Source organism: Pinus tabuliformis, chromosome 5_2, assembly GCF_031772625.1.
Source record: "Pinus tabuliformis cultivar Carrire ecotype Pingquan chromosome 5_2, CPIR1, whole genome shotgun sequence".
In the NCBI taxonomy this organism is placed as follows: Eukaryota; Viridiplantae; Streptophyta; class Pinopsida; order Pinales; family Pinaceae; genus Pinus; species Pinus tabuliformis.
In genome coordinates this window covers 565,122,825-565,149,923 of record NC_142306.1, presented here as the reverse complement: position 1 = coordinate 565,149,923, position 27,099 = coordinate 565,122,825, and the positions used below count along the sequence as shown (strand labels likewise).

The 27,099-nt window shown below is 39.3% G+C and overlaps 1 protein-coding gene across 1 annotated transcript in view; it reads left to right on the top strand.

Moving 5' to 3' along the window:
* Positions 1-26,516, top strand: part of LOC149160214 (syntaxin-71-like) — a 347,967-nt gene extending 321,451 nt beyond the window's left edge. Inside the window, exon 9 of the mRNA XM_089436674.1 lies at positions 26,115-26,516. Within this exon, the coding sequence (XP_089292800.1) occupies positions 26,115-26,127 (13 nt within the window). The 3' untranslated portion in view covers positions 26,128-26,516. The remainder of the gene's footprint in view (positions 1-26,114) is intronic.
* The last annotated feature ends 583 nt before the right edge of the window (positions 26,517-27,099 follow it).

The following is a 27,099-nucleotide window of genomic DNA, read 5'->3' as shown; positions in this document are numbered from 1 at the left end:
TGAACAAAATGGTACAAACATCAAGAAGTAGGCTCTAAAAGGCCTTTATAGTCCAAAATAACATGCTACATCATAGTATTATACTACAACCTACAACTATAGCAAATCAATGATAAAATCATCAATCATCATCAAAATCATAAGAATCATCCTCCTCCTCCTCCTCCTCCTTATCCTCATCTGAAGAATGAGTAGCATCCAAGTCTGCAAGGATTATGGCTTGATTCCCTTGGCCCTAAAGCTGCCACTGGTGCTTCTGATATATTTGCCTCTGCATCTTGTGGAGTTGGTTCCAAATCTAACCAAGAAAGGTTTTCATTGTCAAATGTTGGTGCTTGACTCTCCACAACTGTTAAAATGGGCAACTAGGGCCAAACTCCATGTGGGTCTACTTATTCATGGCATATTTTTCTTGGATTCCTCTCATCGAGAGGTGTAGGATTGATCTAAAGATCATCCGATTTCGACATGTATTCATGGAGATATGAATTTATTTGTTTTATGGGACAATTCGTCAAGGTCGGCCAACAACCAAATTTCCCCCACTTGTGCTCGATGTTTTAGTATAAAAAGAGGTGGCTTGTTAGTCATTTGGACACACACTCTTGTGATCTCTCTTCATTCTGTTTTGGGTTTGATGAAGATGAGATCTAGAGAGAGTGCCCTAGGTGATACGCTGCCCTAATAGGAGATGCCCTAGAAGCTGTGATGGAGAAGGCTATACGCTGTCATGGAGGACAACCCTTATCTCAGCCACAAAGAAGTCTAATACACTGCACTATGGAGAAACCCTAACAACCTATGAAGAAGTCTAATACACTGTCCTGTTTGGGTCATAGCCGCAGTCCAAAAGGGAGAACCTAACCGCAGTCATGAAGGAGAATTAGGGAGGCTCCTTCGCTGTCCAAAAAGGGATTCTATAACGCAGCAAGGAGATCTGTTTATGTACCCTAAGACGCAGTCAATAAGGGGTTTATCTACAACATAAAGGAGATCTAACTAGAACTATACCTCAGCCCTAATACGCTGGCCTAGGCTGCATCCATTAAGGGTTTGAGTGCAGCAAGGGGAGACCTTTTAGCAAGCCTTAACCACAGTGCTAACAAGTGTTTTATGCTGCTGTTCTAAAGCCCTTAGCACAGGTCCAGCAATGATACTAATCTGCTGTCCTGAGAAGACTAGCTGCAAGTCTAAAAGGGAGTGTTAGACTCAGTTTAGTAGCCCTATACACAACTGCAAGAAGGCCTAGAAGAGGCCCTAATCTCAGTCTTACAGAAGCCCTAATTCGCTGCGCAAAGAAGCCTAGCAGCAGTAGTTAAAGACTGCTGTTCTAAGGCATGAATAATGTATGTTTGAGAGCAACTGTCTCTACATTAGAGGACTGAAGGAGAAGCTGTTCGTTTGGATCTGTTGAAGAGTCTGCTACTATGGCCTACCTGCTCTGCTAGGCTGCAAGCCATAGCAAGCAGCTAAGGCTGGTAAGTGTAAATGGTTGCAACATATTGGATGCTGTATGTGCAGCATAATGATAATATATTACAGCAAGCATGAATGAGTGCAACAGAATAATATATTGCAGCAGCATGAAGGATGCAGCAAAATGGTGATGATGAGCAGCTCAGTGATTGGGTGCAGCACAATGCTTAGTGCAGTATGATGAATGGTGCACAGTGACAGTGGTGCAGCATGATGAATGGTGCGCAGTGACAGTGGTGCAGCTTAGTGCAGCATGATGAATGGTGCAGCATAGTGCATAGTGACAATGGTGCAACCTAGTGCAACATGATGAGTGCAACACAGTGATGATTAGTGCAGCGCAACGAGATGCAACATAGCAGTGATGGGAGAAGCACAGTGATGAGAACAGCTCTGTGATGGGTGCAGCATGGTGATGGAATCACCTTGGAGGATCAGTTGAAGCAGTGTGACTTCACCTGAGTTCAGATCAGCTACCTCATGTGTCATCTTCTTAGAGAAGATCTCTGCTCTTATTTTGATAAGTCAAAATGTTGACTTCTGATGTATATGTACTATCTCTCTCTGCTGAACTAACATAAAAGGAATTGATCAAGGGTTTCCCCACATTGGGGTTTGTCCTTCGCTGGCGCCACATCTTGTGTCCTCTCGTCTTGGCTTGCTCTTCTTTAATTTATGTTTATGTTCTATCTGCATTTACTATCATGCTAAATGTGATTGCTAATCTGGAATTGATATTGAGTTCCATGTGAAAAATTGAAATAAATTGCTCTCAGCATAGAACATACCTAAAATTAACATGGTATCGGAGCTGAGGTGAAGACAAAGCCCAAGCAAGAGTGAAAGAGCAATCACCAAAGATAGTTGGAAAGGAAAAAAAGGCTCAATGGGTTCCTCATCCCTATTCAAATTCACCAAGAGTGAAGCAAAGAAGATTATCAAAGTGGCGTAGTGGAAGCATCTGGTGGCCCACCTAAAGATCTTTTCAATGGGAAGTCCAGATCTAAAGATGGAAGGAAAAGAAAATGCCTTGAGTTTGGCCATTATGCAAAGGAGTGTCTGAATAGAAGGGACACATCACTTGATGATGATAACAATCATTCCAGGGGCATCTTTAATGATCAAAGGAATGACAGGTTCAATAGCAAAGGAAAAGGGCATGTAGGTCATCAAGGAAATGGCCGACTCTTCAAAGAAAGCAAGGAACTCTAGGTATGAAGAATCAAATGTTGTTTTTGATAAGCTAAAGAAGTATTATCTTATATTGGTCCTCTCCACTACTTCTCCTCCAGACTCTTAGGGAATCTGGCTTATTGATAGTAGTGCTTCAAGGCACTTCATCGGATAGGAGGAAGCTCTCTCTAATTTGATAGAGAAGGAAACAATCGTGGAGATTATTCTTGGAGACAATGTCACCTATCTCAGAAAGGGTGTAGGGAATGTTACCCCTCAATTGAATGAGGGTAACACGATTCATTTACAAGAAGTTCTTTATGTACCTAATCTCAAGAAGAACCTGGTGTCCATTTCGGCAATGGAAGTCAAAGGTTTCAAGGTGGCATTCATCAATGGAAAGGTACGTGTGTGGATAAGGAATTTTTAAAATATGCTTTTGAGTTCAGGGTTGGCAATTTGTATCAAGTTGCAGGAAGTCCATTGGGGACCATGTCAGTTGACACATCTCTTCTATAGCACCGGAGGTCTGCTCATTATGGGGCCCTACTCGATGTGAGTCAGATGGTGAAAGGGATGCTTGAATTCAAGAAGAGCATGGAGGTACATGTTCGAGATTTATCGAAGGAAAACTTACAAGGGGACCATTCCCCTCATGTAACAAGACCTCAGATGTGGAACAGGCTGAGGGGTTTTGAGATTCATGATTGGGAATCTCATGTATGTAGGTGAAGGAAAGCTCTCTATGAGTTAAAGAAAGCACCCCGAGCTTGGTATGAGAGGATTGACAACTATCTGATGAAGCTGAGATTCACTAGGAGTGAAGCCGATCCAAACCATTGCTTTAAGGTTGTGGATGATAGACCTCTCATATTGGTACCTTATGTGGACGATCTCTTTCTGGCAGGTACAGACCCTCTCATTTACAAAAGTAAGAGGGAGTTGGATTCCAGATTTAGAATGATTTACTGCGAGGCCGTGACTACCTCGATGAAGCCTAACTTTAAGAAGTTATGGGGAGTGATGTCAGACCCGATTTGGGAAATGCCTCTGAGTTCCATAAAACTCATACTAGCATTGATGTTCTTGGTGAACTCCTGTTCGAATATATGTTTTGTAGTTAGCATGTTGAGCTCTTAAATGGATGAGCCTCACTAGATTTGTGCCAAGAATCTTTTGAGATATCTTCGGGGCACAATCTCTCATGGATTGAGATACACCACCGGAAATGTGAAACTGCATGATTATTCTAATGCTGAATAGGCAGGTAGTGTGGAGGATCGCAAGAGCAATTCTAGGTGTTGGTTCTCTTTAGGTTCTGCTTCGATATCCTGGATGAGCAGGAAGCAGAAGTGAGTTGCTTTGAGCACCGATGAGGTCAGATACATAGCTACGAGTATGATCTTGTGTGAAACTGTCTAGTTGTGGAAGCTCTTCAATGCGTTGTTTGGACATGTATTGGATATCATCGTGATCTTTTGTGACAACCAAAGGGGGATTCAATTGTTGAGGAATCCCATGTTCTATGATTGCTCCAAGCATATAGACATCAGGTACCACTTTATCTAGGATATGGTACATCGAGGAGCAAGGAGGCTCCTTCGTATTGAGACTGACGTGTAGGTTGACGATATTCAGATGAAGCCCCTGGGAAAGGTCAAATTCTTGACTTTCTGAGAATGACTAGGAGTCGTGGAGAGGTTCTCTCTTGAAGGTCCTGTATAACATGGACATTGAGCTCTGGGAGCTCTGGGGGCTTGGGGGTACATCGTGGAGTGATGAGCAATCACAGGGTGAGTGGTTCAGCCTTCCCCTAGTGGTCTGCTATGTAGGCAGGATGAGTGGTTCATCCTTCTCCTGTCGAGATACAATCATAGGGTGAGTGGTTCAGCCTTCCCCTAGTGATTTGTTGTGTACAAGGTGAGTGGTTCATCCTTCCCCTGGGATACCCCTGGTGACATGTAGGCAGGATGAGTGGTTCATCCTTCTCTTGTTGAGACATCCTACCCATGCAGTCTGGGACTCAGGGGAAATACCTCTCATTTGGCCAATGAGTAGGGAAATGAGGATATGGACTGTAGTAGTACTGATGGACTCATCGTTTATCTACGTACTCCCTATGCTAGGATGATATTGATTTGGGATCAATTGGAACTGACTTCGTTTAGTAACAGTGATATAACTCACTCTCTTTTGGAACTGATTTTGGATCAGTAAGAGTGGTATGATACACTCTATTTATTTGGAACTAACTTCGGGTCAGTAAGAGTGGTATGAGACACTCTCTTTTATATGGGACTGACTTCGGGTCAGTAGAGGATGGTATGATACATTCTCGATCACTTCTTCTTCTTAGTTCAGTAGAGCAGTGCAGGGCACTGATGGCAGAGATACTACAATCTGGCAGATGGAGTTCTCCCTAGTGAGAGGGAGTGTTAAAATTGGCAACTAGGGACAAACTCCATGTGGGTCTACTTATTCATGGCAGCTGATATTTTTCTTGGATTCCTCTCATCGAGAGGTGTAGGATTGATCTAAAGATCATCCGATTCTGACATGTATTCATGGAGATATGAATTTATTTGTGTTATGGGACAATTCGTCAAGGTCGGCCAGCAACCAAATTGCCCCCACTTGTGCTCAACGTTTTAGTATAAAAAGAGGTGGCTTGTTAGTCATTTGGACACACACTCTTGTGATCTATCTTCATTCTGTTTTGGGTTTGATGAAGATGAGATCTAGAGAGAGTGCCCTAGGTGATACGCTGCCCTAACAGGAGATGCCCTAGACGTTGTGATGGATAAGGTTATACGCTGTCATGGAGGACAACCCTTATCTTAGCCACAAAGAAGTCTAATACGCTGCCCTATGGAGAAGCCCTAACAGTCTAATACACTGTCCTATTTGGGTCATAGCTGCAGTCCAAAAGGGAGAACCTAACAGCAGTCATGAAGGAGACATGGGAGGCTCCTTTGCTGTCCAAAAAGGGATTCTATAACACAGCGAGGAGAGCTGTTTATGTACCCTAGGACGCAATCAATAAGGGGTTTATCTACAACATAAAGGAGATCTAACTACAACTATACCTCAACCCTAATACATTGTCCTAGGCCGCTTTCATTAAGGGTTTGAATGCAGCAAGGGGTGGCCTTTTAGCAAGCCCTAACCACAATGCTAACAAGTGTTTTATGCTGCTATTCCAAAGCCCTTAACACAGGTCCAACAATGATACTAATCTGTTGTCCTGAGAAGACTAGCCGCAGGTCTAAAAAGGAGTGTTAGACTCAATTTAGTAGCCCTATACACAGCTACAAGAAGGCCTAGAAGAGGCCCTAATCTCAGTCTTACAGAAGCCCTAATTCGTTGTGCAAAGAAGCCTAGCAACAATAGTTAAAGATTGTTGTTCTAACGCATGAATTAGGTATGTTTGAGAGCAGCTGTCTCTACATTAGAGGATTGAAGGAGAAGCCATTCATTTGGACTTGTTGAAGGAGTCTGCTACTATGGCCTAGCTACTCTGCTAGGCTACAAGCCATAGCAAGCAGCTAAGGTTGGTAAGTGTAAATGGTTGTAGCATATTGGATGCTGTATGTGCAACATAATGATAATATATTACAACAAGCATGAATGAATGCAACAACATAATATATTGCAACAGCATGAAGGATGCAGCAAAATGGTGATGATGAGTAGCTCAGTGATTGGACGCAACACAATGCCTACTGCAACATGATGAATGGTGCAGCATAGTGCACAGTGATAGTTGTGCAGCTTAGTGTAGCATGATGAATGATGCAGCATAGTGCACAGTGACAGTTGTGCATCATGATGAATGATATAGCATCAGTGATGAGAACGACTCTGTGATGGGTGCAGCATGGTGATGGAATCACCTTGGAGGATCAGTTGAAGCAGTGTGCCTTCACCTGAGTTCAGATCAGCTACCTCATGTGTCATCTTCTTAGAGAAGATCTTTGCTCTTATTTTGATAAGTCAAAATGTTGACTTCTGATGTATATGTACTATCTCTCTCTTTACTGAACTAACATAAGAAGATTTGATCAAGGGTTTCCCCACATTGGGGTTTGTCCCTGGCTGGCGCCACATCTTGTGTCCTCTTGTCTTGGCTTGTTCTTCTGCGATTTATGTTTATGTTCTATCTGCATTTACTATCATGCTAAATGTGATTGCTAATCTGGAATTGGTATTGAGTTAATGTGAAAAATTGAAGTAAATTGCTCTCAGCATAGAACATACCTAAAATCAACAACGACCCATTCAAATGTTGGATCAAAGTCATCCAAGACAATGTTGCTTGTTTCAGGGGTTTTATTCAGCAATTGGTTGCGCCTCAATCTAAGGTTGTACTAAACAAAAACCATGCCATTCAACTGATTTTGCCTCGAACGGTTCCTCTTCTTAGTGTGTATACGCTCAAACACACTCCAATTCTGCTCACACCTTGAAGCACTACATGTTTGGCTCAAAATTCGAATTGCAAATTTTTGCAATTGAGGGCATTCACTACCAAATTGTTGCCGCCAATAGGCTGCAAAAAAGGGTGGAAGGAAAAAAATTATTAGCAAATGAATTTGAAAGTTGAAAGTTGAAACTTAGACCCAACAATTGCAAAATTTAAATTGAAATCAAATGAGTAAATTATTAATATAAGAATTTGCAAATTTTAACAGTTCTTACTTGGGGGACTCTTTGCTCTATTTCTTATAGCCATAGAAATTGCAAAGGTACCAATACTCTCACTAAAATTCAAGAGCTTGTTATGAATTTCATCTTGAGTCTTGGAATCTAGGACCATTCACTCAATGCATTTATACAATCCCCCTAAAACCTCCCAATCAGCCTCAAAATATGTAGTGTAATGGTAACTTCAAAATTCGAAAAACAAAAACATATTCATCAAGTCAACAAAACTAAAAGTTAAAAGTTAAAACTTACAAACAATCAGAATTGAAATCCAAAATTATATACCTTAGATTTAAGGAGTAGCCGACTGCATGTAAAGGTCTATGGAGTTGTTTGTTCCATCTTTCATCAATGATTTTCCATGGAGGATTGTACTTTTGTCTTTTATTCCCATATGTTGCCTTTATTTATTCTTTTGCCTGATACATGGTCTCATAAAAAAAACCCATAGCAGGTTTATCACTGTCCACCATCTGCAAAACTCTGACAAGAGGCTCATTAAATAACACAATTTCCTCTACCTTTGACCAAAGTCTTTTGTCAAATACTTGGTCAACCATCTGTTTCCCCTCTGCCTTTTTGCTCCACGGAGATGAATTCCATTCATCACATGAAAACATCTTCCTCAAGTTTGTTTTTTGTTGAACAAGGGATTGCATCGAAAGGAAGTTGGTTTCAAATCGTGTGATGGTTGATCGAACAAGCTTTTTACCCCTTGTGTGCTTTCTCATAATGTTCAAAACCTATGAGTGGTTGTAGATGTACCTAGTTATGGGTTTTGCATCTTCCGCACACTTCTTCACCCACTCAATTTTGCCAATATCTTCAAGCATGAGGTCCAAACAATGGGCGGCACATAGAGACCACCAAATGGTGGGGTGTTTTTCCTTTGTGTTTCCAGCTGCAACATAGTTAGAGGCATTATCTGTGATAACTTGTACAACATTTTCAACCTCTACTTCCATAACTACTTCATCCAAAAGGAAAAATAGCAATTGTGCATCATTCACCTGATCAGATGCATCAATAGATTTGAGAAACATAGTACCTTTTGGACAAGCAATTAAGAAATTTAGTATTGTGCGAGGTCTACTATCAGTCCATCCATCAAACATAATTGTGCATCCTGTTTTGGTCCATGATTGCTTGAACTATGTAAGATACTCTTCTATTCTTTGGACCTCATTTTGTAAAAGTGGCCCCCTGATATCATGAAAGCTAGGGCCTTTGAAGCCTGCTCCACATGAAGTTATAGCATCAATCACGAGCTGATAATATGAAAAATTAGTAGCATTAAAAGGTACGTCTGCATCATACCACCATCTAGCAATGCATTCATATGCAAGCTCCTCCTTTATTTTTTTCCATTTAGTATCAAGGGTTGGCTGAGAACCAAGGGTGGTGCGGGGTACAAAGGAGTCAATCCCTTTATGGGCTGTTGTCCTCTTCAAGTTTAAACCACTTGAACTACCCTCTTCAACTCTAGTAGGAAAACTAGAGGAATCTTCAAAACTGAGCACATATTTTTCAAAATTAGGGTCACTAAGCGTAGCATCATCTTTTTGACTTTTGGCTATATCTTTTTCAGGTCTCTTTTTTTTCCTTTCTCTTCATTGAAGGCTTCAATTAAACTTAACATCTTTGTTTTAAGATCATCAAAAACATTTTCACAAGGTTTTACTTGCCTTCTCCAATATGTTAGGTATTATTTGATTCTATGGATCCCCCCACCCTTAACTTTTTTCCCACAATAGTTGTAGACTTTTAACCCTTGTTCATTTAAATAACAGTGAACCCAAGCTGGATCATTCTTGTTTTTGGGGGCCATGAGGAAGAAATGAAAAATCTGCATAGAAACCCTATGGTTTTTAGAATTTTATGATATTTTTTTAGAGAAAAATAAAAGAGTAGAAACAATGAAATACTTGTAGAAGATTTGTAAATTTTGAGAAGAAAAGAAACTCCAACCAATCTGAAAATAAACTCTTCAATGACCTCCAAAATCTCCCTCAGAAATTTGCCAATAAAATCCCTCAAAATAACCTTGCAAATTACAATAATTGTTGAGAAAAAAATAGAAGAAAATAACGGCCACAATATTTTTTCCAACAAAAAATTACAAATCTAAAATTCTGAATTTTGCATAAAAAAATTGGGGTTTTAAAATTTTAAGGGAAGAAAAGAATAGATTTTTGAAGAAAAATAGAACATTAATGGTTGAAAAAAATACTTTTAATTTCGCTCTTAATTTTCTAAAGAAAATCAACTCCAAAATCCTCCAAAATTAGCAATGGAGCAGCCCCTACAAATCTGCATAAAAACACTGGGGTTTTTAATTTTTATGAGAAAAATAGCTGATTTTTGGAGAAAAATGCAACAAAAAAATGGCAAAAATTTCCTTGATTTACCCTCTAAATTTTTTGGAGAAAATCAGCTCCAAAATCAGCTATGTAGCAGCCCCAACAAAATAAAAAAAATTCTTCCACCAGCTACAAAAACCACTAAAGAAAACCCAAAGATCTCTGGGAAAAAAATCTTTGAAATAGCTCAAAAATCTTCCAACCCAGTAGCTCTCCAAGACTCCAATCAACTCTTCAAATCTGCAAAAAAATCTCCCTCAGAACAACCTTATAAAAAACTCTCCAAATTCTCCTCACCGAACTCAGCTCAAGAATTACAAGAGACTCAAATGAATAGTGAGTGAAATAGAGGGGGTGGGGGTGTTTAAATAGCTTTAGGAGGGGGATAGATTAGGTTTAGAAATTAGAGAAACTAATTGAAAAAAAAAAAAAATTATTGGCAAGGCCGTGTGGCCGTGGTGTTAAGTCCCTTTAATACTAGTGTATTCCATTATTATTATTGTCATTGTAGCCCCTTATTGTTATTGTTATGCCCATGTTGTCCCCATATTGTTATTGTGCTCCGTAGAAGCCCACTATTTTTATTGTTGTGCCCTTACATTATTATTGTTATGTTGGCTTTGATTATATTGTGACCCCTTAGACTCCTATATATAGAGAGGAGGTTTTGTCATTTGTATCATTCAAGAATTGTTCATTTATGTAATGTAAAAGAGGTTGCCCTCTTGAAGAGGCTACTTTTGAAGTCATTGATCTATCTTTTTCTTCTATTTTGTGAGCTGGTTGCATAACAATTGGTATCAGAGCTTTGGATTCTACGGTTTTGCTGCTTCAAACAGTCATCGTGAAATTTTCGCTATAACTTTTTTCTACGAAGATTCAAAATTTGTAAAACCCATTTGAGCCGAAATTGTGATGAACCTCGTGACTGAATTTTAGATCTTGTTTTGCTATATTTTCAGAGATATGAACTGAGGAAGTTAGGGTTTTTGCAGGCTCTCGAATTCGATTTCAAATAGGTCACCTTGGGAAAATCGTCATAACTTTCTCTTTGAGAATCAGATTCAAATTTCGTAAGAAGTGACAGAAAGAGGACAGATTGTAGCTTGTTGGGTATCATTTTCAGGGCCGAAGGTCAAAACAGTGACACGTGGAATGTTGTACAAGTTTGCTCTACTGAACCAGTCTATAATCAGGTCATCACAAGAGATTGGGCTTAACTCTTTCTTGAAAAATCCAATCATGATCATACTTGTGGGGTTGGAAAGAGGATTCAGAGGGCTATCACAGGAAGAAATTTCAGAAATTGGAGATCCGAAATTACAGAGTTACAATCGTTTCATGATTGAGATCATACAAAGGGGAAAAAAGGTGTGTAGTTTTTTAAAAATTTGCATAAGTTTTGTTTGAGAAAGTAGTTTGAAGTGATTCAAAGGGAATTGTGAAGCATAATTATCATTCATTGATGACCCGAAGAAAGAAAATGGAAACACCTAGTAAGCAACCCGAAATCTCTACTATGACACATGAAGAAGAGGAAGAAATGTAACATGATATATCAAAATTACGAGACCAAGTGCAACAAATTTCGCTCTCACAAAAAGTAATTGAAGCTAAGATGGATGGTTTAAAGAATGGAATGGAAGCTAAGATGGATGGCATGGAAGCTAAGATGGATGGTATAGAAGCAAAACTTAAAGGCAACATGGAAGATTTGAATATAGATTTGACAAAGTTGCTACAAGAAATGCTTACCGATGGCGAAAGGGTAGTAAAGGAAACTCATGATGAGAACAAAGGAAATGTTAATAATGATTTGATAGACTCTAACGTTGGATTGAAGACCCACCATGTTCCAAAGATCGATATGAGAAAGTTTGATGGCAAGGATCCCGTAACATGGATACTACAGATGGAGCAATATTTCGATCTTCATAATGTGCAAAACACACAAAATGTACGCATTGCAATTTTATATTTGGAACCCAATTAGTTTGTATGGTATCGATGGCTTTGCTCTCGTAAACAAAATTGTCACTTGGGCAATTTTTATAGAAGAAATGATAACACATTATGAGGACACAAAAAGCAACACTTTTTTTAGCTAATTGATAAATCTTAACCAAAAGGGTTCAATGGTGGAGCACACTGAGGACTTCCAAAAATTGAATATAAAGGTAAAAGATATTCCAGAGGAGCATAGGATTGATGTGTTCATAGGGACTTTAAAGGATAACATTCAACATAAGGTTCGCCTTTGGGAATCTGATTCATTGGAGAAGACATTCAGGCTGGCAAAAAAATTGAAAGCAAAATTATGGCAACAAGGAAGCCTACCACTCACAACTATAAAGATGGAAGTGTTGTTGCCCCTAGCCTTCAACAACTTACAAGGTTGACACCACAACAATTGGAAGATAAAAAAGCAAAAGGGTTTTGTTACAGCTGTGATGACAAATACACTAAAGGTCATAAGTGTGTGGAGAAGAAATTATTTTACATAGATTATGAAGAGGAGGAAGAAAAGGAACAAGAAACATCAAAAGAAGAGAACCAGGAACAAACTCTAGAGAAAGAAGAAATGAATCCGACCATATCTTGTAATGCATTGGCCGGAATTACCACTCCTCAAACTCTCAAGATAGAAGGACATATCAAGAAAAAAAAGGTAATAGTGTTGATTGATTTAGGAAGTACCCATAATTTAATTCAATATAAGATAGCCAAGGAATTGAATTGCTTTGTATTTCTAACACTAGAGTGTCAAGTGATGGTTGCAAATGGCGGAACCATAAATTGCTTTGGAAAATGCCATAATTTCAAGCTATCCATGGGAGAATATGTATTGAATAGTCCAGTGCTTTCCATTCCAATGGGTGGTGCTGATGTTGTATTAGGAGTCCAAAGGCTACAATCTTTGGGTATGATAGCTTTTAACTTTCAAGAACTTTTTTTGAAAAAAATTTCGGAAGGAAAGGAAGTTGAATTAAGGGGCGTCGCAGGGAAACCGGGAAAGATAATCAACTCTAACGACATGACAAAGTTTCTAAAGAAAGAACAACGAGGCATAATTGCACAATTATGTTCGCTAGAGGTTCCTGCATTGAAATCATCTATTTCTCAAGATCTCCAAAAAGTCTTGGACAATCATTCCAAGGTATTTGAGACTCCCAAAGGCCTCCCACCCATTCGTGATCATGATCATGCTATTCATTTGATTCCAGGAAGTGTTCCTCCAAACAACAGGCCTTATAGATATCCCTATGCCCAAAAGAGTGAAATTGAAAATATGGTTGCAGAAATGCTAGAGGCCGGTATAATTCAACCTAGTCAAAATTCTTTCTCTGCTCCAGTAGTATTGGTGCATACGAAGGATGGATCATGAAGCATGTGTCCGGATTATAGGGAGCTCAACAAGCTCACTATTAAAGATAAATTTCCCATTCCTGTCATTGATGAATTATTTTTTTATTTTTTTTTATTTTTATTTTTATTTTTTTTTTGTTCTGGATAAAGACTATTCTATTAAAAAAGATAAAAATATTACAGAGAGGATTAAACCTCTGAGGGGGGCGTAGCCTGCCCTTCACCAAAGAGACTTATGCATATAGCAAACTTCAGTGCTTTTACATAATTGAGAGTTTTTGAAGCAAGAATTGAAGTAAGCTTGAGAGACAAAAAACTAGACTGTCCTATAGTTGATCTATGCTTCAGAGGTAGCTGTTCGCTTACAGAAATACTATCTTTTAAAGCTTCTATTACAAAAAGATCCAAAACCAGGCTTCTGACCTGAAGACTGTAACAATTCATGCTGATATCAAAAAGAAGCCTGAGACATGCACAGATAGGACAAAAGAGAACCATGGAAGCATAACTTGAGTACCATATATCAGAAGAGGGACTGCTGTCATGGCATTTAAGCCAGAAGTCTTTAATCATGCGGAGGTGTTATGTACCTAGGGGGGATAATATGGGGTACCAAGGGAGGTACCCAAGGTAATAATGTAATAATGGGAGGGGCCATAGTAATAAATAAGGTGGTTAACCCATGTCATGTAAGGGACCACAAGTAGTTAATAATAATGTAAGGGGCCCATGGTATTAGTTGATGGTATGAGGAAACCATGGTAATGATACATGGTATTGTATTTATGAGGCCTATATAAAGGCTAGAGACTCCATATGAAGATGAAGTGAAGAATTATTGTATGAACAGGCATATGGCTTGTGGAGTATTCTCCTTCCTTAAGGAGTGAATGTACGGTGTTGCCCTACCTTAAGGGTGTTGATCAATAAAGAAACATTTCTATCTATTTCTATCTTGTTATTATTGGGTTATTCTCTATTCTTATATATTTTTGGATTAGATCTACAACAAGTGGTATCGGAGCTACAACAATTGGTATCAAAGCTACAACAATTGGTATCAGAGCACTTTCTTGGGCAAACCGTGGAGAAATTTTTTTTTGCAGGGATTTTTGGGTGGCGAATTTGCAGATCAGATCTGTACGTTTTGGTTCAAGATCTGCAGAATCTAATTGCAGATCTGTATTCCTTGTGAAAAAATAGCCGATTTAAAAAAAAAATCGGTTGAATCGGAGTCCGGATGGAGATATCGCTGATCTAAAAATCAGTGGGGTTGCAGAGAATTTTTAGGGCCAGCGAATTTGCGGCGCAGATCTGGACGTCCTTGTGCCAGATCTGTAAGATCTAATTGTAGATATGGAATCCTTGTGACAAAACACCTGATTTAAAAAAAAAAATCAGGCGAATCGGAGTCCGGATGAGGAAGATATCGCTGATTTAAAATCAGCTCTTTTTTCAGAAATTTTGGGTGACGGCGGGAAAGTTGCAGCGCAGATCTGGAATTCTAGTGTCTGGATCAAAATTTCTATCACATGGGCAGATGCAGAATGATGGTTCCATTTCTAAAAATAGGTCATAAGAAGGATTCTGAGCAATATTGACGGATTTGTGGCCATTTCAAATTTTCGCCAAGTTTTTTCAAAACCCTCTTCATGGCTTCTAGCAAGATTCTATATTTTACAGGAACAGATGATGGTCCTACTATTGAAGAATTTATACAAAGATACAAGTCCTCACATGGGAAATATTGGAGGCTTCCAATAACATGTAGTATGAGAGATGAGGCTAAAAATTGGTGGTTATCACTTGACCACCAGCAGTTGACCAACATTTCAGATGCAGAATTTGAAAAAGTCTTTTTGGACAAATGGTCTCGGGCTAGAAAAAAGGAGAATGAGACACATAAGGGTTTAATTGCTACAGGTGTCTCCTTATTGCAGGTTCATGGATTGATTCAGAAGGAGAAAATCATTGTGTATATAAATCTGAGTTGCAAGCAAAATCTCATAAATATCAACTTGACAAAGAAATTGCAAGTCCCAGCAAAACAAATTGAAAATACACAGGTTGATGATAAGGATGTTCAAATCTATAAGGATTTGAAGCTTTCTATGGATAAGTATGTGTTTCATGGTGATTTTTATGCTTCAGAGATGGATAATATCGATGTTGTTTTGGGATATCCTTGGATGGAATCTGTGGGTACTATCAATATTAATGTGCAGAAAAAATTCCTGAAGCTATGGTATAAAAAGAAGAAAATTACATTACAGGATATTTCCATCCATAAACAGGTAGAGCACATGGAGGCTGAAGATGTTCAAGGGACTGACATATCAGATGATGAGCCTTTGATGATCGACAATCAAACACAAACAGAGGCGGCAGAAGAAAAGGTTATAGGTGATGATACATCAGAGGAGGGCTCAATGGTTGAAGTCATATTGACAAAGAAGACACCACAACAGGCACCACAGCAGGGTGAAGTCAAGCAAAAGCCATCGTGGGTTAAAACTTCAACATATCATCACCCACATCACCCAGCGAGACAACCATCAAGATGGAAACCAAGTCGTCACATGACGGATCGCGAGGAGAGAAGATCCACCCACTACTCATCAACACAGAAGAGCGGCCACGGTCAACTTCCATCTCAAGTGAGCGAGGCACCAGCGAGATCGAGGGTTCACCTTTCTCTTGGATGGTTAGATGCACGTGCATGGTATCAGTGGACTACTCTCTTGAGTAGATCTTATTATTTATGTTCTTCCCATGTTTCGGGGATGAAACATGTTTAGGGGGGTGGAATGTTATGTACCTAGGGGGGATAATATGGGGTACCAAGGGAGGTACCCAAGGTAATAATGTAATAATTGGAGGGGCCATAGTAATAAATAAGGTGGTTAACCCATGTCATGTAAGGGACCACAAGTAGTTAATAATAATGTAAGGGGCCCATGGTATTAGTTGATGGTATGAGGAAACCATGGTAATGATACATGGTATTGTATGTATGAGACCTATATAAAGGCTAGAGACTCCATATGAAGATGAAGTGAAGAATTATTGTATGAACAGGCATATGGCTTGTGGAGTATTCTCCTTCCTTAAGGAGTGAATGTACGGTGTTGCCCTACCTTAAGGGTGTTGATCAATAAAGAAGCATTTCTATCTATTTCTATCTTGTTATTATTGGGTTATTCTCTATTTTTATATATTTTTCGATTAGATCTACAACAAGTGGTATCGGAGCTACAACAATTGGTATCAGAGGGGGGTGGAATGTTATGTACCTAGGGGGGATAATATGGGGTACCAAGGGAGGTACCCAGGTAATAATGTAATAATGGGAGGGGCCATAGTAATAAATAAGGTGGTTAACCCATGTCATGTAAGGGACCACAAGTAGTTAATAATAATGTAAGGGGCCCATGGTATTAGTTGATGGTATGAAGAAACCATGGTAATGATACATGGTATTGTATGTATGAGGCCTATATAAAGGCTAGAGACTCCATATGAAGATAGAGTGAAGAATTATTGTATGAACAGGCATATGGCTTGTGGAGTGTTCTCCTTCCTTAAGGAGTGAATGTATGGTGTTGCCCTACCTTAAGGGTTTGATAATAAAGAAGCATTTCTATCTATTTCAATCTTATTGTTCTTGGGTTATTTCTGTTATCATAATATTCTTGGATCAGATATACAACAGGAGGAGAGCCTGTCACGTCCACGTTTGCTTGGTTGGGGGAGCCAATCCAGGTCACCATTTCATTATCTCCAGCTCCCATCATACTGCCATCTGGGGGAATAACGAGATTCAGAACGCTTCCAGAAAAGTGCACTGGTTCACAAGCAAGAATTTGCTCTTGTGAAGATGCTGGCTGGGGTTGAGGGGCTTCCTGAAGTCCATCCTCATTCTGCTTGAAGTTGTCATTGAGTACTACTCCAGCCATTTCACCCTGAAATTCGCTCGTATTCTGAGACTGAGACTGAGCCCTGGAGATGTCGTCCGAGCTTGTAAGCTCATCTTCCTCCTCCGAAAAAATTACAGTGATAGTGGCAGAGATTAAAGGTTTATTGAGCCGACTCCTAAACCTGAACCGGGTAGTTTGAAAGGAGCTATTCAGAGAGGGCCGAGAATGATCAGAAGGCGGAGAGGATGGAGAGGCAGAGGCTAAAGGAGTGATGTTCTGAGGGGCAGAGCCACCACGATGCCAAGAAACGCCCCGAGTACCAGAATTGCTTCCACGACGGGGGACACCGCGACGTCGAGACATAGCAGGGTGCGCAAGGAGCTTAGGTAAATAGGATGACCGGAACTGGAGGGAAGGCGACCAGACACAGGCGGAATAAACCAAATTAAGAAACCAGAGGGGCTTCCATACACCTTGAACAGAGCATGGGTGCGGAAAGCATAGCGAGCAGAGGAGGACAGGATTGCGAATATCAGCTGCAAACACCAGAGAGCGCGCCATGGTTAAATCGCTTGGCTGAGGATCTCGAACCAGATGCACATTGAATGCTATAACCAGAGCCTTAATTCTGCATTCTTCTCCTTTCATATCAACTGATGACGAAGTGTGTGGACTGCCAGATTCGTCCAAGTGGTTGGACAGCTGCCGTGATTGCATGCAATTTGATTAACAGGCAGTAATTGCACCCGCATCCAGGGTGTCATTGATGAATTATTGGATGAATAGCATGGATCAATTTACTTCACCAAGTTGGATCTTCATTCAGGATACCATCAAATTAGAATGAAGACTGAAGACATTACGAAAAGAACATTTAGAACTCATGAGGGTCATTATGAATTTTTGGTCATGCCTTTTGGCCTTACCAATGCACCTTCTACATTTCAAGCTTGGATGAATTCCATTTTCAAACCCTTCCTTAGAAAATTTGTGTTAGTATTTTTTGATGATATACTAATCTACAACAAGTCTTGGAAGGATCATGTTCAACATGTTGACAGGGTACTCAAACTATTGGACAAGAAACAATTATATGCAAAAGCCTCCAAATGTTTCTTTGGAGTACAAGAGGTGGAATATCTGGGTCATATTGTATCTCTTAAAGGTGTTAAGGTAGACCCTAGCAAAATTAAAGCCATTAAGGAATGAAAAATCCCCACATCCATAAAGCATCTGCGGGGATTTCTCAGGTTGACAGGGTATTATCGCAAGTCTGTTAAGAATTATGGGAGAATAGCAGCACCTATAACAACATTACTGAAGAAAGATTCATTTTCCTGGACTCCAGAGGCAACGAAGGCCTTTGAACATCTTATAAAAGCAATGTGCCAAGCACTAGTCTTAGTTACACTAGACTTCACAAAAACCTTTATTGTGGAATGTGATGCCTCAGGAAATGGAATTAATGTTGTTTTAATGCAAGAAGCAAGACCCATTGCTTTCGAAAGTCATCCAATCAAAGGAAAGTATTTACTCAAAGCTATTTATGAGAAGGAGATGTTGGAAATACTACATGCACTTAAGAAATGACGACATTACCTAATGGGAAGACACGTTAAGGTAAAAATAGAGCATGACAGTCTTAAATACTTTTTAGAACAAAGATTATCTTTAGAAGAGAAGCAAAAATGGGTCACAAAGATGTTGGGTATGACTTTGAAATCATCTACAAAAAAGTGAAGCAAAATGTTGTTGCAGATGCACTCTCAAGAAAGGATGAGGACGTGGAAGCATTGTTTTGCGCCATTTCTATTATCCAACTAGACTGGATAAACGAAGCAAGGGATGAATGGAAGAATGACGAAGAAGTGTGGGCACTCATTCAAAAGTTACAACAAGATCCTAGTACATCTGATACATTCAGCTGGAAAAATGATTCGTTATGGAACAAAGATCGCTTATACCTTTGTAAGAATTCCCAACTCAAACAAAAGATTCTTATGTAATTGCACACCTCTCGCTTAGGAGGGCACTGAGGATTTTTAAAAACTTACCACACGGTTAAGAAGGAATTTTTTTGGGATGGCCTTAAATCTGATATTCAAAAGTTTGTGGTGGAATGTTTGGTTTGCCAACAAAATAAAGTTGAGACAATTAAGACCCCAGATTTATTACAACCTTTATTCATTCCAAGTCAATGTTGGGATGAGGTTTCAATGGATTTTATCACAGGTTTACCCAAGTCCAAAGGAAAGAGTGTCATCATAGTGGTAGTTGATAGACTTACCAAGTATGCACACTTTTGTGCATTATCTCATCCATTTAAAGCCAGTACAGTTGCTACTGCATTTATGGAAACAATTCAAAAGCTACATGGAAACCCAAAGATTATTGTAAGCGACAGAGATCCCATTTTCACTGGAAATTTTTGGACAAAATTATTTTCTTGTCTAGGTACTCAGTTAGCTCATATCTCATCTTATCATCCTCAATCTGATGGGAAAACTGAGATAGTGAACAAATGTTTGGAAGGATATCTTCATTGCTTTGTATCTGATAAATAGACACAATGGGTCAAATGGTTACCTCTGGTTGAATGGTGGTATAACACTTCCTTCCATACTACAGCAAAAATGACCCCCTTTATGGCACTTATGGATATCATCCACCGTCCATCACATCATATTTAAGAGAAAATTCTAAGGTTCAAGCAGTGGAAGATCACATCGATCATCAACAACAAGTTCTCCAACTCTTAAAGGATAACCTCACTTTGGCACAGAATAGAATGAAACAATACGTAGATCAACATCGCAGTGAAAGAAACTTTGATGTAGGTGACTGGGTATTTCTACGACTACAACCATACAAACAAATGTCCCTCAAGCAAGTTAAGAAGGATAATAAATTATCAGCAAAGTATTATGGTTTGTACAAGGTGTTCAAAAAGATTGGTGCTGCGACATACAAATTGGAGCTTCCTTCATCTTCCCGAGTGCACCCAGTTTTCCATGTTTCATGCTTAAAGAAGGTTATAGGTGACAAGCTCCCAGTTCAAACAATATTGCTAGAACTTGACGAGGAAGGGAAAATCATGTTGGAACTTGAAGTAGTCATAGAAACAAGAACTCGACAGCTACAAAATCGATCAATTTCAAAGTATCTCATCAAGTGGAAGAACTTACCCGCTGAACATTCCACATGGGAGGATGAGAATTTTATACAGAAGTATCCAAAACTACTCAAGCGTTGAGGACAACACTTTTTTGAAGGAGAGGGGCATGTTAGGTCCTTATAATACTAGCGTATTCCTTTATTATTAGTCATTGTAGCCCCTTATTGTTATTGTTGTGCCCATGTTGTCCCCATATTGTTCTTATTGTGCTCCATAGAAGCCCGCTATTGTTATTTTTTTTTTCTCTGTGAAAACTATCTAAGTAATATATTATATGTACAAAAAGATTACAAACTGCATGACATGCCTTCTAGAGCCTGAAGAGTAGCCCTGGGACTCCTGACTGTAAACCTTATAGCTCCCTCGCAGGGGCAGCTTCTCCAAAACCAAACTGAATATCCATGAAAACAAAAAACCCACACAGGGGCAGCAACGGACCAAACTCTCAAGACAATGAACTAGACACATGATTGCCCACGCAGGGGCTAGCAGCAGAGATAGTCTGACCTTTATATCTGACAAATGTAAGCGTGACTATGTTACTGATGTCAGCTATCCAATTCGACTTCCCAGTGATGAGGCAAGACCATAGACATGACCAAAGACTCAGAATTAACCAGGACCAAGAAGTAAGAAGCGAATGCCAAAAGACTGAGACAGAGGAAGCAAAAGCCAGAGGACCAAAAGACAAAATCAAGACGTTACCCGCCACAGCTTCAATCTTGGAGACGAGCTGAAGATGGCTGGATGGACGCGAAGTATGCATCTGCCGCCTCAGCCAGGCTCGCATCTTCCACGACATAAGCCCACCCGTCACCTTCCGCGCGCCCTTCCCACATTTTCCGCCATGTATCTTCTTCCACACCTGGAGGAGGTGGCCCCACCGGAGGGGAGCGGTCTTGCAGACTTGATTCCCCCAAGCTTCTAGCCACAGACGCTGGAAGCACCTCAGCAGCATTCTTTTCCACAGACGAGTGTTCTTTTCCAAGACTGATCTCCCTGCCCAAGTCTTCCAGTTGTTTTTCCTGCGGGTCCTGGAGATGTTCTTCATCTGGAATTTTTGTAAACATGATGGAGATATGGGCGTTAACGCCTGCATTATCCTCGGTGCTTGGCAAGGTGAAAACCACGGAACCGAAAGCCGGGAGCTCCGTTTTCCCTTCACAGGAACCCCCAACCTCCACATATTGTCGAATGGGAAGCGGGGTTGCTCTAGCTCTCCTGTGACAGTAGCAGCAGCAGCAGTGGTGGTGCTCATCTGCTGCAGGTGATCTTGAGGAGGACCCTCTAGATGGACCTCTTCTGCATGGCTGTCGTTCGCGAAGTTTAGCCATTGTAAGTCTAAAGCTACCTCTGTATACTCGATGGTGAACCTGGAATTGGTAGCAGCAGCAGTTTCCTTCCAATTCACTCTCAGATGCCCAGCTTTCCCCTTGGCAACCTTCGCTTGAGAGCCAACAATTCCTTTTCCAGACTTGATGCTGCAAAGCATCAAATTGCCCTCTCCTCCCAACCCAGCAACCAGAATGGCCGCAAAGACAATTCTCCAGGCTGCAGGGGAATGAAACAGTGCTTGGCCGGAGCTTGCTATGCTTCCACGACCGCCAACTTTCCTCAGGCCAATATGCCTTGAACGAGCCATCAAACCTGTGATATTTTCCCCCAAATTCTCGTTGCAGGTGCACATTAATTCCGCCCTGCTCCTCCATCTACCCCGCCTCTTCTTCATTGAATGCATTATCAACTTGGGTGGCTTAATTGCCATACGACGGCCTCCCTCGGGGAGCTAAGGGATTTACACGAGGCAGCCCATGCGCTGCATGTGGCATGCCTGTACTTCTCGACTCGACACCCGCATCCGGGGAAGCCCGCTATTGTTATTATTGTGCCCTTACATTATTATTGTTATGTCGGCTCTGATTATATTGTGACCCCTTAGACTCCTATATATAGAAATGAGGTCTTGTCATTTGTATCATTCAAGAATTGTTCATTTATGTAATGTAAAGGAGGTTGCCCCCCGGAAGAGACTACTTTTGAAGTCGTTAATCTATCTCTTTCTTTTATTTTGTGATTTGGTTGCATAAGACGTGGGCCCACACAGATCGGCGCAACCGGTTCGGAGGGCCAGTTCAGACCAATTTTGGCTCCAAACCGGCCAGTTTTGTCGGAACTGGTTCAGTTCCGATAACACTGATGCAAACCTATATTATTCTGGGGTCTCATCTAGGGTCGAGGTTTTAGTTCTGAGACGTTATAGGTTTTCTTGGTGCTAGCCATTCAGGGTTTTAAGTTATATTTTGTTCCTTGTCTTATGAACGATGTCCACTGTGAACCTGGTTAAACTTTGTTAATTTAATGAGGGCAGAGTTAGTTTTATTGTGATGAGGCGCCAAATGCGCTGTAAGTGACTTCTCTATAACTTATTGACTATGAATATATGCTATTAGTTTGTTCTGACAGTGGTTATTTCGTATCTTGTTTGTAATTGGAATTAATTGGGAAGCACAATGAATCTTTACCATAATGCAACAAGATTCTATTTGAATACTTGTTATTTATTGTAAAACGATTAGGGTTTGATAGAAACCCTTATTTGTTTCTGTCGACGTCATGGACTATTTATAATTATGGTGTATCTATAATTTTTTCTGTTTGTTAAGTCATACAATTTATGAATGCCATTACTTTGATGAAGATATAATATATCTCTGTTTACACACTTGTTGGGTTACTGTTTTAAAGAGGTCATTATTATCGACTACTTATATCAGGCTCAAGACTGTACATTCGGCTGCTGGGTTCACTAGCTTGGCCTTATGTCTAACCGGGACTCCTGCTAGATTTTGGTCCAAATCCTTTACCTTCTATTGTTTACTTACAAATAATTTACTTCCATGGTTTGAACGTTTGGTTCCATTCTATTGCTTTCTCCTTTGAAGTTGTGTTAAATTCTGGACTGGATATGCTTACTTTTAGTTTGTCTGTCTTGTATATATTTTTGCGCATAAGTTCCAGATTAGTTTCTCTTTTATTTTGTTAGGATCATCTCTCATTAATTGCTGAGTGTGTGTGGACCTGAATTCCTGGGATCTGTTAATCACTTTCACGAATACCTTAAGCATTTATAGATACGAAGACCCAGACTGCTCCTTGACAGACTTCAGTTTGCCGCATGGAATCTAACTAAATCTAATCCTATTTGGTTTGTTAATACTTCAGGGTTTATGGGTTTCCCCTGCGATGGCAGACTTTCAGGGACCTCCTGTCCAATCTTTTTTGTACAGTTGTGATTCTCCTGTAGGGATATAATTAGTTTTCCGTCTCCAAACATTATAAGATTTACAGAAATTCCCTTATGCACAAACACCCTTAATTGAAGACCCCAAGCTTTATTTCTCTAATCCTATTTGGTTTGTTAATACTTCAGGGTTTATGGGTTTCCCCTGCGATGGCAGACTTTCAGGGACCTCCTGTCCAATCTTTTTTGTACAGTTGTGGTTCTCCTGTAGGCATATAACTAGTTTTCCTTCTCCAAACATTATAAGATTTACAGAAATTCCCTTATGCACAAACACCCTTAATTGAAGACCCCAAGCTTTATTTCTCTATTTTTTTTCTTAGCAGAACTACTATTTTATCATTACCATTGAATGAAACTGTAACCAACTCTTCCACAAAACACGTACTACTATTACTGCAAACTGCCATTCCATTCACTGTTCCTCCAAAGGACCAATAAATTTCCAGAAAGACTCATTTCTTATAATTACATAAATGGAATTTAAAATATACTTATCTGAATAGGTTCAGACAGCCAAGGAATTCAACTGGGAGAAAGACCTCTCCTCCCAACCAATGAGAATGGAAAATACGTCCAATTGTCCCTTTGAACCTTTCAGTTTCCAGAACAATAGATGGATAGTGACCTAAAAAGGTCTGTTCTTTGGCATCAAGACTCCCAGTCCAACCAAGAACTTGTAGACTCAAGTCTGTCTTAGGGTTTCCATTGGCTCTCAGTCCAGCTCAAAAATACCCCGATGGCAACGTCTTTCCTCAAATTCAAATCTCTTTTCTCTCTTTTCGTCAAGATGCCTCCAGCCTTTTTCCTCCAACTTTCCTTGGCTTCTTTTCCCACTGAGATGTTTTATCTCTAGGGGGAGAGAGAGAGAGGAAGTAACTGTATCTAACTGTTTGGTAATGGAAAATTTCATCTAGGGTCTTTTCCCATGAATTCCAAGACTTATCATAATTTTTTTTTTTAAACAACAAAATAAATTAAAATAAAACTTTTAAGACAGTAAAGTTTCACTAGGATTTTCACTAAGCCCATAAGTTACTGAGTCTGGTGCAGTAAAAGTAAATAACAAAATATTTACAGTACCTGGGGGTGTTACAGTTTCTTTTTTGTGCTGTCCAATACATTCTTCAAAACAATATTTGCAACATTGCTTCTATACAGTGTACATTATCACAATCTCTTCTCCTACTGATATACTTGCTATTAGTTTTTCCTTCACATGTGAGTGGATTTTGTTTTGCTGTTTTGTGCTCATAACACCCGAATTGCATAAGACACATCCCTGTGATTTTATGTTTTGGACAACCCTTGTTATCATACCTACTTGGGCCACTCTGTTAACAGGATAATTGATTGCTTACTTGGCTGGGATTGGTGCACCTTTTTTGAGTGCCAATACTAATTACATTTCCTACATTGCATAATTGTACTTCCCATATTATAATATAATTTTCTTGTTCCTTATCACTTGTTTCCTAATTGAGAGTTCTTATATTCCCCATGGGTTCCTTTTTTTGAGTTTCTTTTGATATTCCTGGGTCAAGAAACTTTCTTTTGCCTTCTGCTACGTTCTTAGCCTTCACATTGTAAGGTGATTCTTGATGAGAGTGGTCTTTTACTTTAGAAATGTCTCAGAAATGTTTCAATGCTTGAAGTTCATGGACAACTTCTAATACGACCTTCTGTGCAACAATCCAAACACTATGCCTTACGTTTATCATTGCTGTCAGCAATTGTGATCGGAAATTTTCATGCCAGTTGTAAATTGACAACTGTGTTGGATATAATTCTGTGCCTAACAACCTTGAGAAGTTATAATGTGTGAAGTACGAATATGCTATCAAGGAGTAACAGATATTGTAAAAATAATTTGTCATCATTTCTTCTATTTTTGAAGAATACTTTCCCTTCTTAATTGAATAAAAGTTGCCCTTTTCTTCTCTATTATTGATAACATTCATCAGTTTCTGTCTGGTTGGTTTTATGTGCCTTATATGTTTACCAAGTTGATTATTCACAGTGAATTCATTCATCGACTCATCAGTTTCTAGCCTGTCTTAGGTCTTTCATTATATTGAAAATATTACAAGCATTTACAATGCATTTTACAGCGATGGTAATGTTTTTTCGCAATTATCAGTTGCGAAGATTTGATAACTTAGTGGAGTGGGCTTTTTAACAACTCTTGAAGATGCTGACAAATTTTGAGACTATCTCTAGCCAGGATGTTCTGATGACTTCCGTAATATCTACTTCATGAGTTATTATTGCTTCAACATTCATGATGTATACTTTCCTCTTCCGTTGGTTACTTGCAAGTTCACACATATTGATTATTTGGTTCACTGATGATCAATTCAAAAGTAGTTCTTCGACTTTTTATTGTTTGGGCTTCTTGTTCCTGGGTTTTGACTTGTGACAACTCCGAAATTATCCACTGGTTGCAGTTTTACTGCTTACTTTTAGTCATAGATTTCCACAACTCAGTGAAATGACATATTTCATGCAGTGTTTTATAGGATAGATTATGAGGCAGCTTTCTACTTGTTAATTTCCATAGCACAATCATGCTCCAAAAGTTTTCAGTATGTTAGCAATCTAGATAAATGATAAGCAAGTAATACTGTCTTTCGTTGCTGCAGTGCCTTAAAGTAGAAGCAGAACGCAGTTTGCTTAATACTAGAGAAGACAAGGCAATCACTTCTTGACAGAGTTTGTATGATCTAAACGTTGTTTCTATACTGCTTACACTTCTCAGAGAAAATCTAGAACCCTACACTGGAGTTCATATTATCTGTATATATATCAAAGATGTACTGATTTTTCTTTTTTTTGGTGTACTACCTTGAGTGGTCTTAGTTACCAATAGCATCTCGAGACGGACATAGATAGGCATTACTGTCGCTTTTATGAGATGTAATATTTACTGGTAATCCTAAGGTTTCGATTTGGAGCTGTGTAATTTTTACTTTGCCTTTCACTGAAATCAGAATGATTTGGACTTGTCTTTTGATTGATCAATACTGAATAAATTTTAAAGATGATCTCTGTATAGTCTTCAAACAAATGTTTCAAAGATAATTGCCGAATGATCTCAGATTGGGCCATGAAAAACATGTCTTTGAATAGGTGAAATCAAGAATGCATATGTTTCATCAAGTAACTAGTTACCGGGGCATTACTTTCTAGTAGTCTACCCATGGTTGAGTGTTCTGTATGTTTACAAACGGATTGGGTTACACGTAAATGTGAATTTCTGCAGACAATTTACTGAAATCATTACTTTTATGTATTTGAAGTATGCTTATTTTACAGTTGTAGTAGCTTTTGGATCCAGCATTGACTACAGCCAATATAATTAATTAATGTTGAAGGCCATGGGGGCTTGCTTTTTGCTTCAAAGGGATTTAAGGATCAGTAAAAAGAAATATACAAGAATTATATCACAATTATGCCAGACAAGGGCAACTGATGCTTATATATAAAACGTTTGAGCTAAGTAGAATATTCTTAATTTCATTCTGATGTTATATTTCCATTATAATTCCATTAGGTTGTCACTTTAAATTTCAAAGTCATTTAGTCAAACATGATTGCAATGTGGGTCAAGTAGGTTGTGGTTAAGTG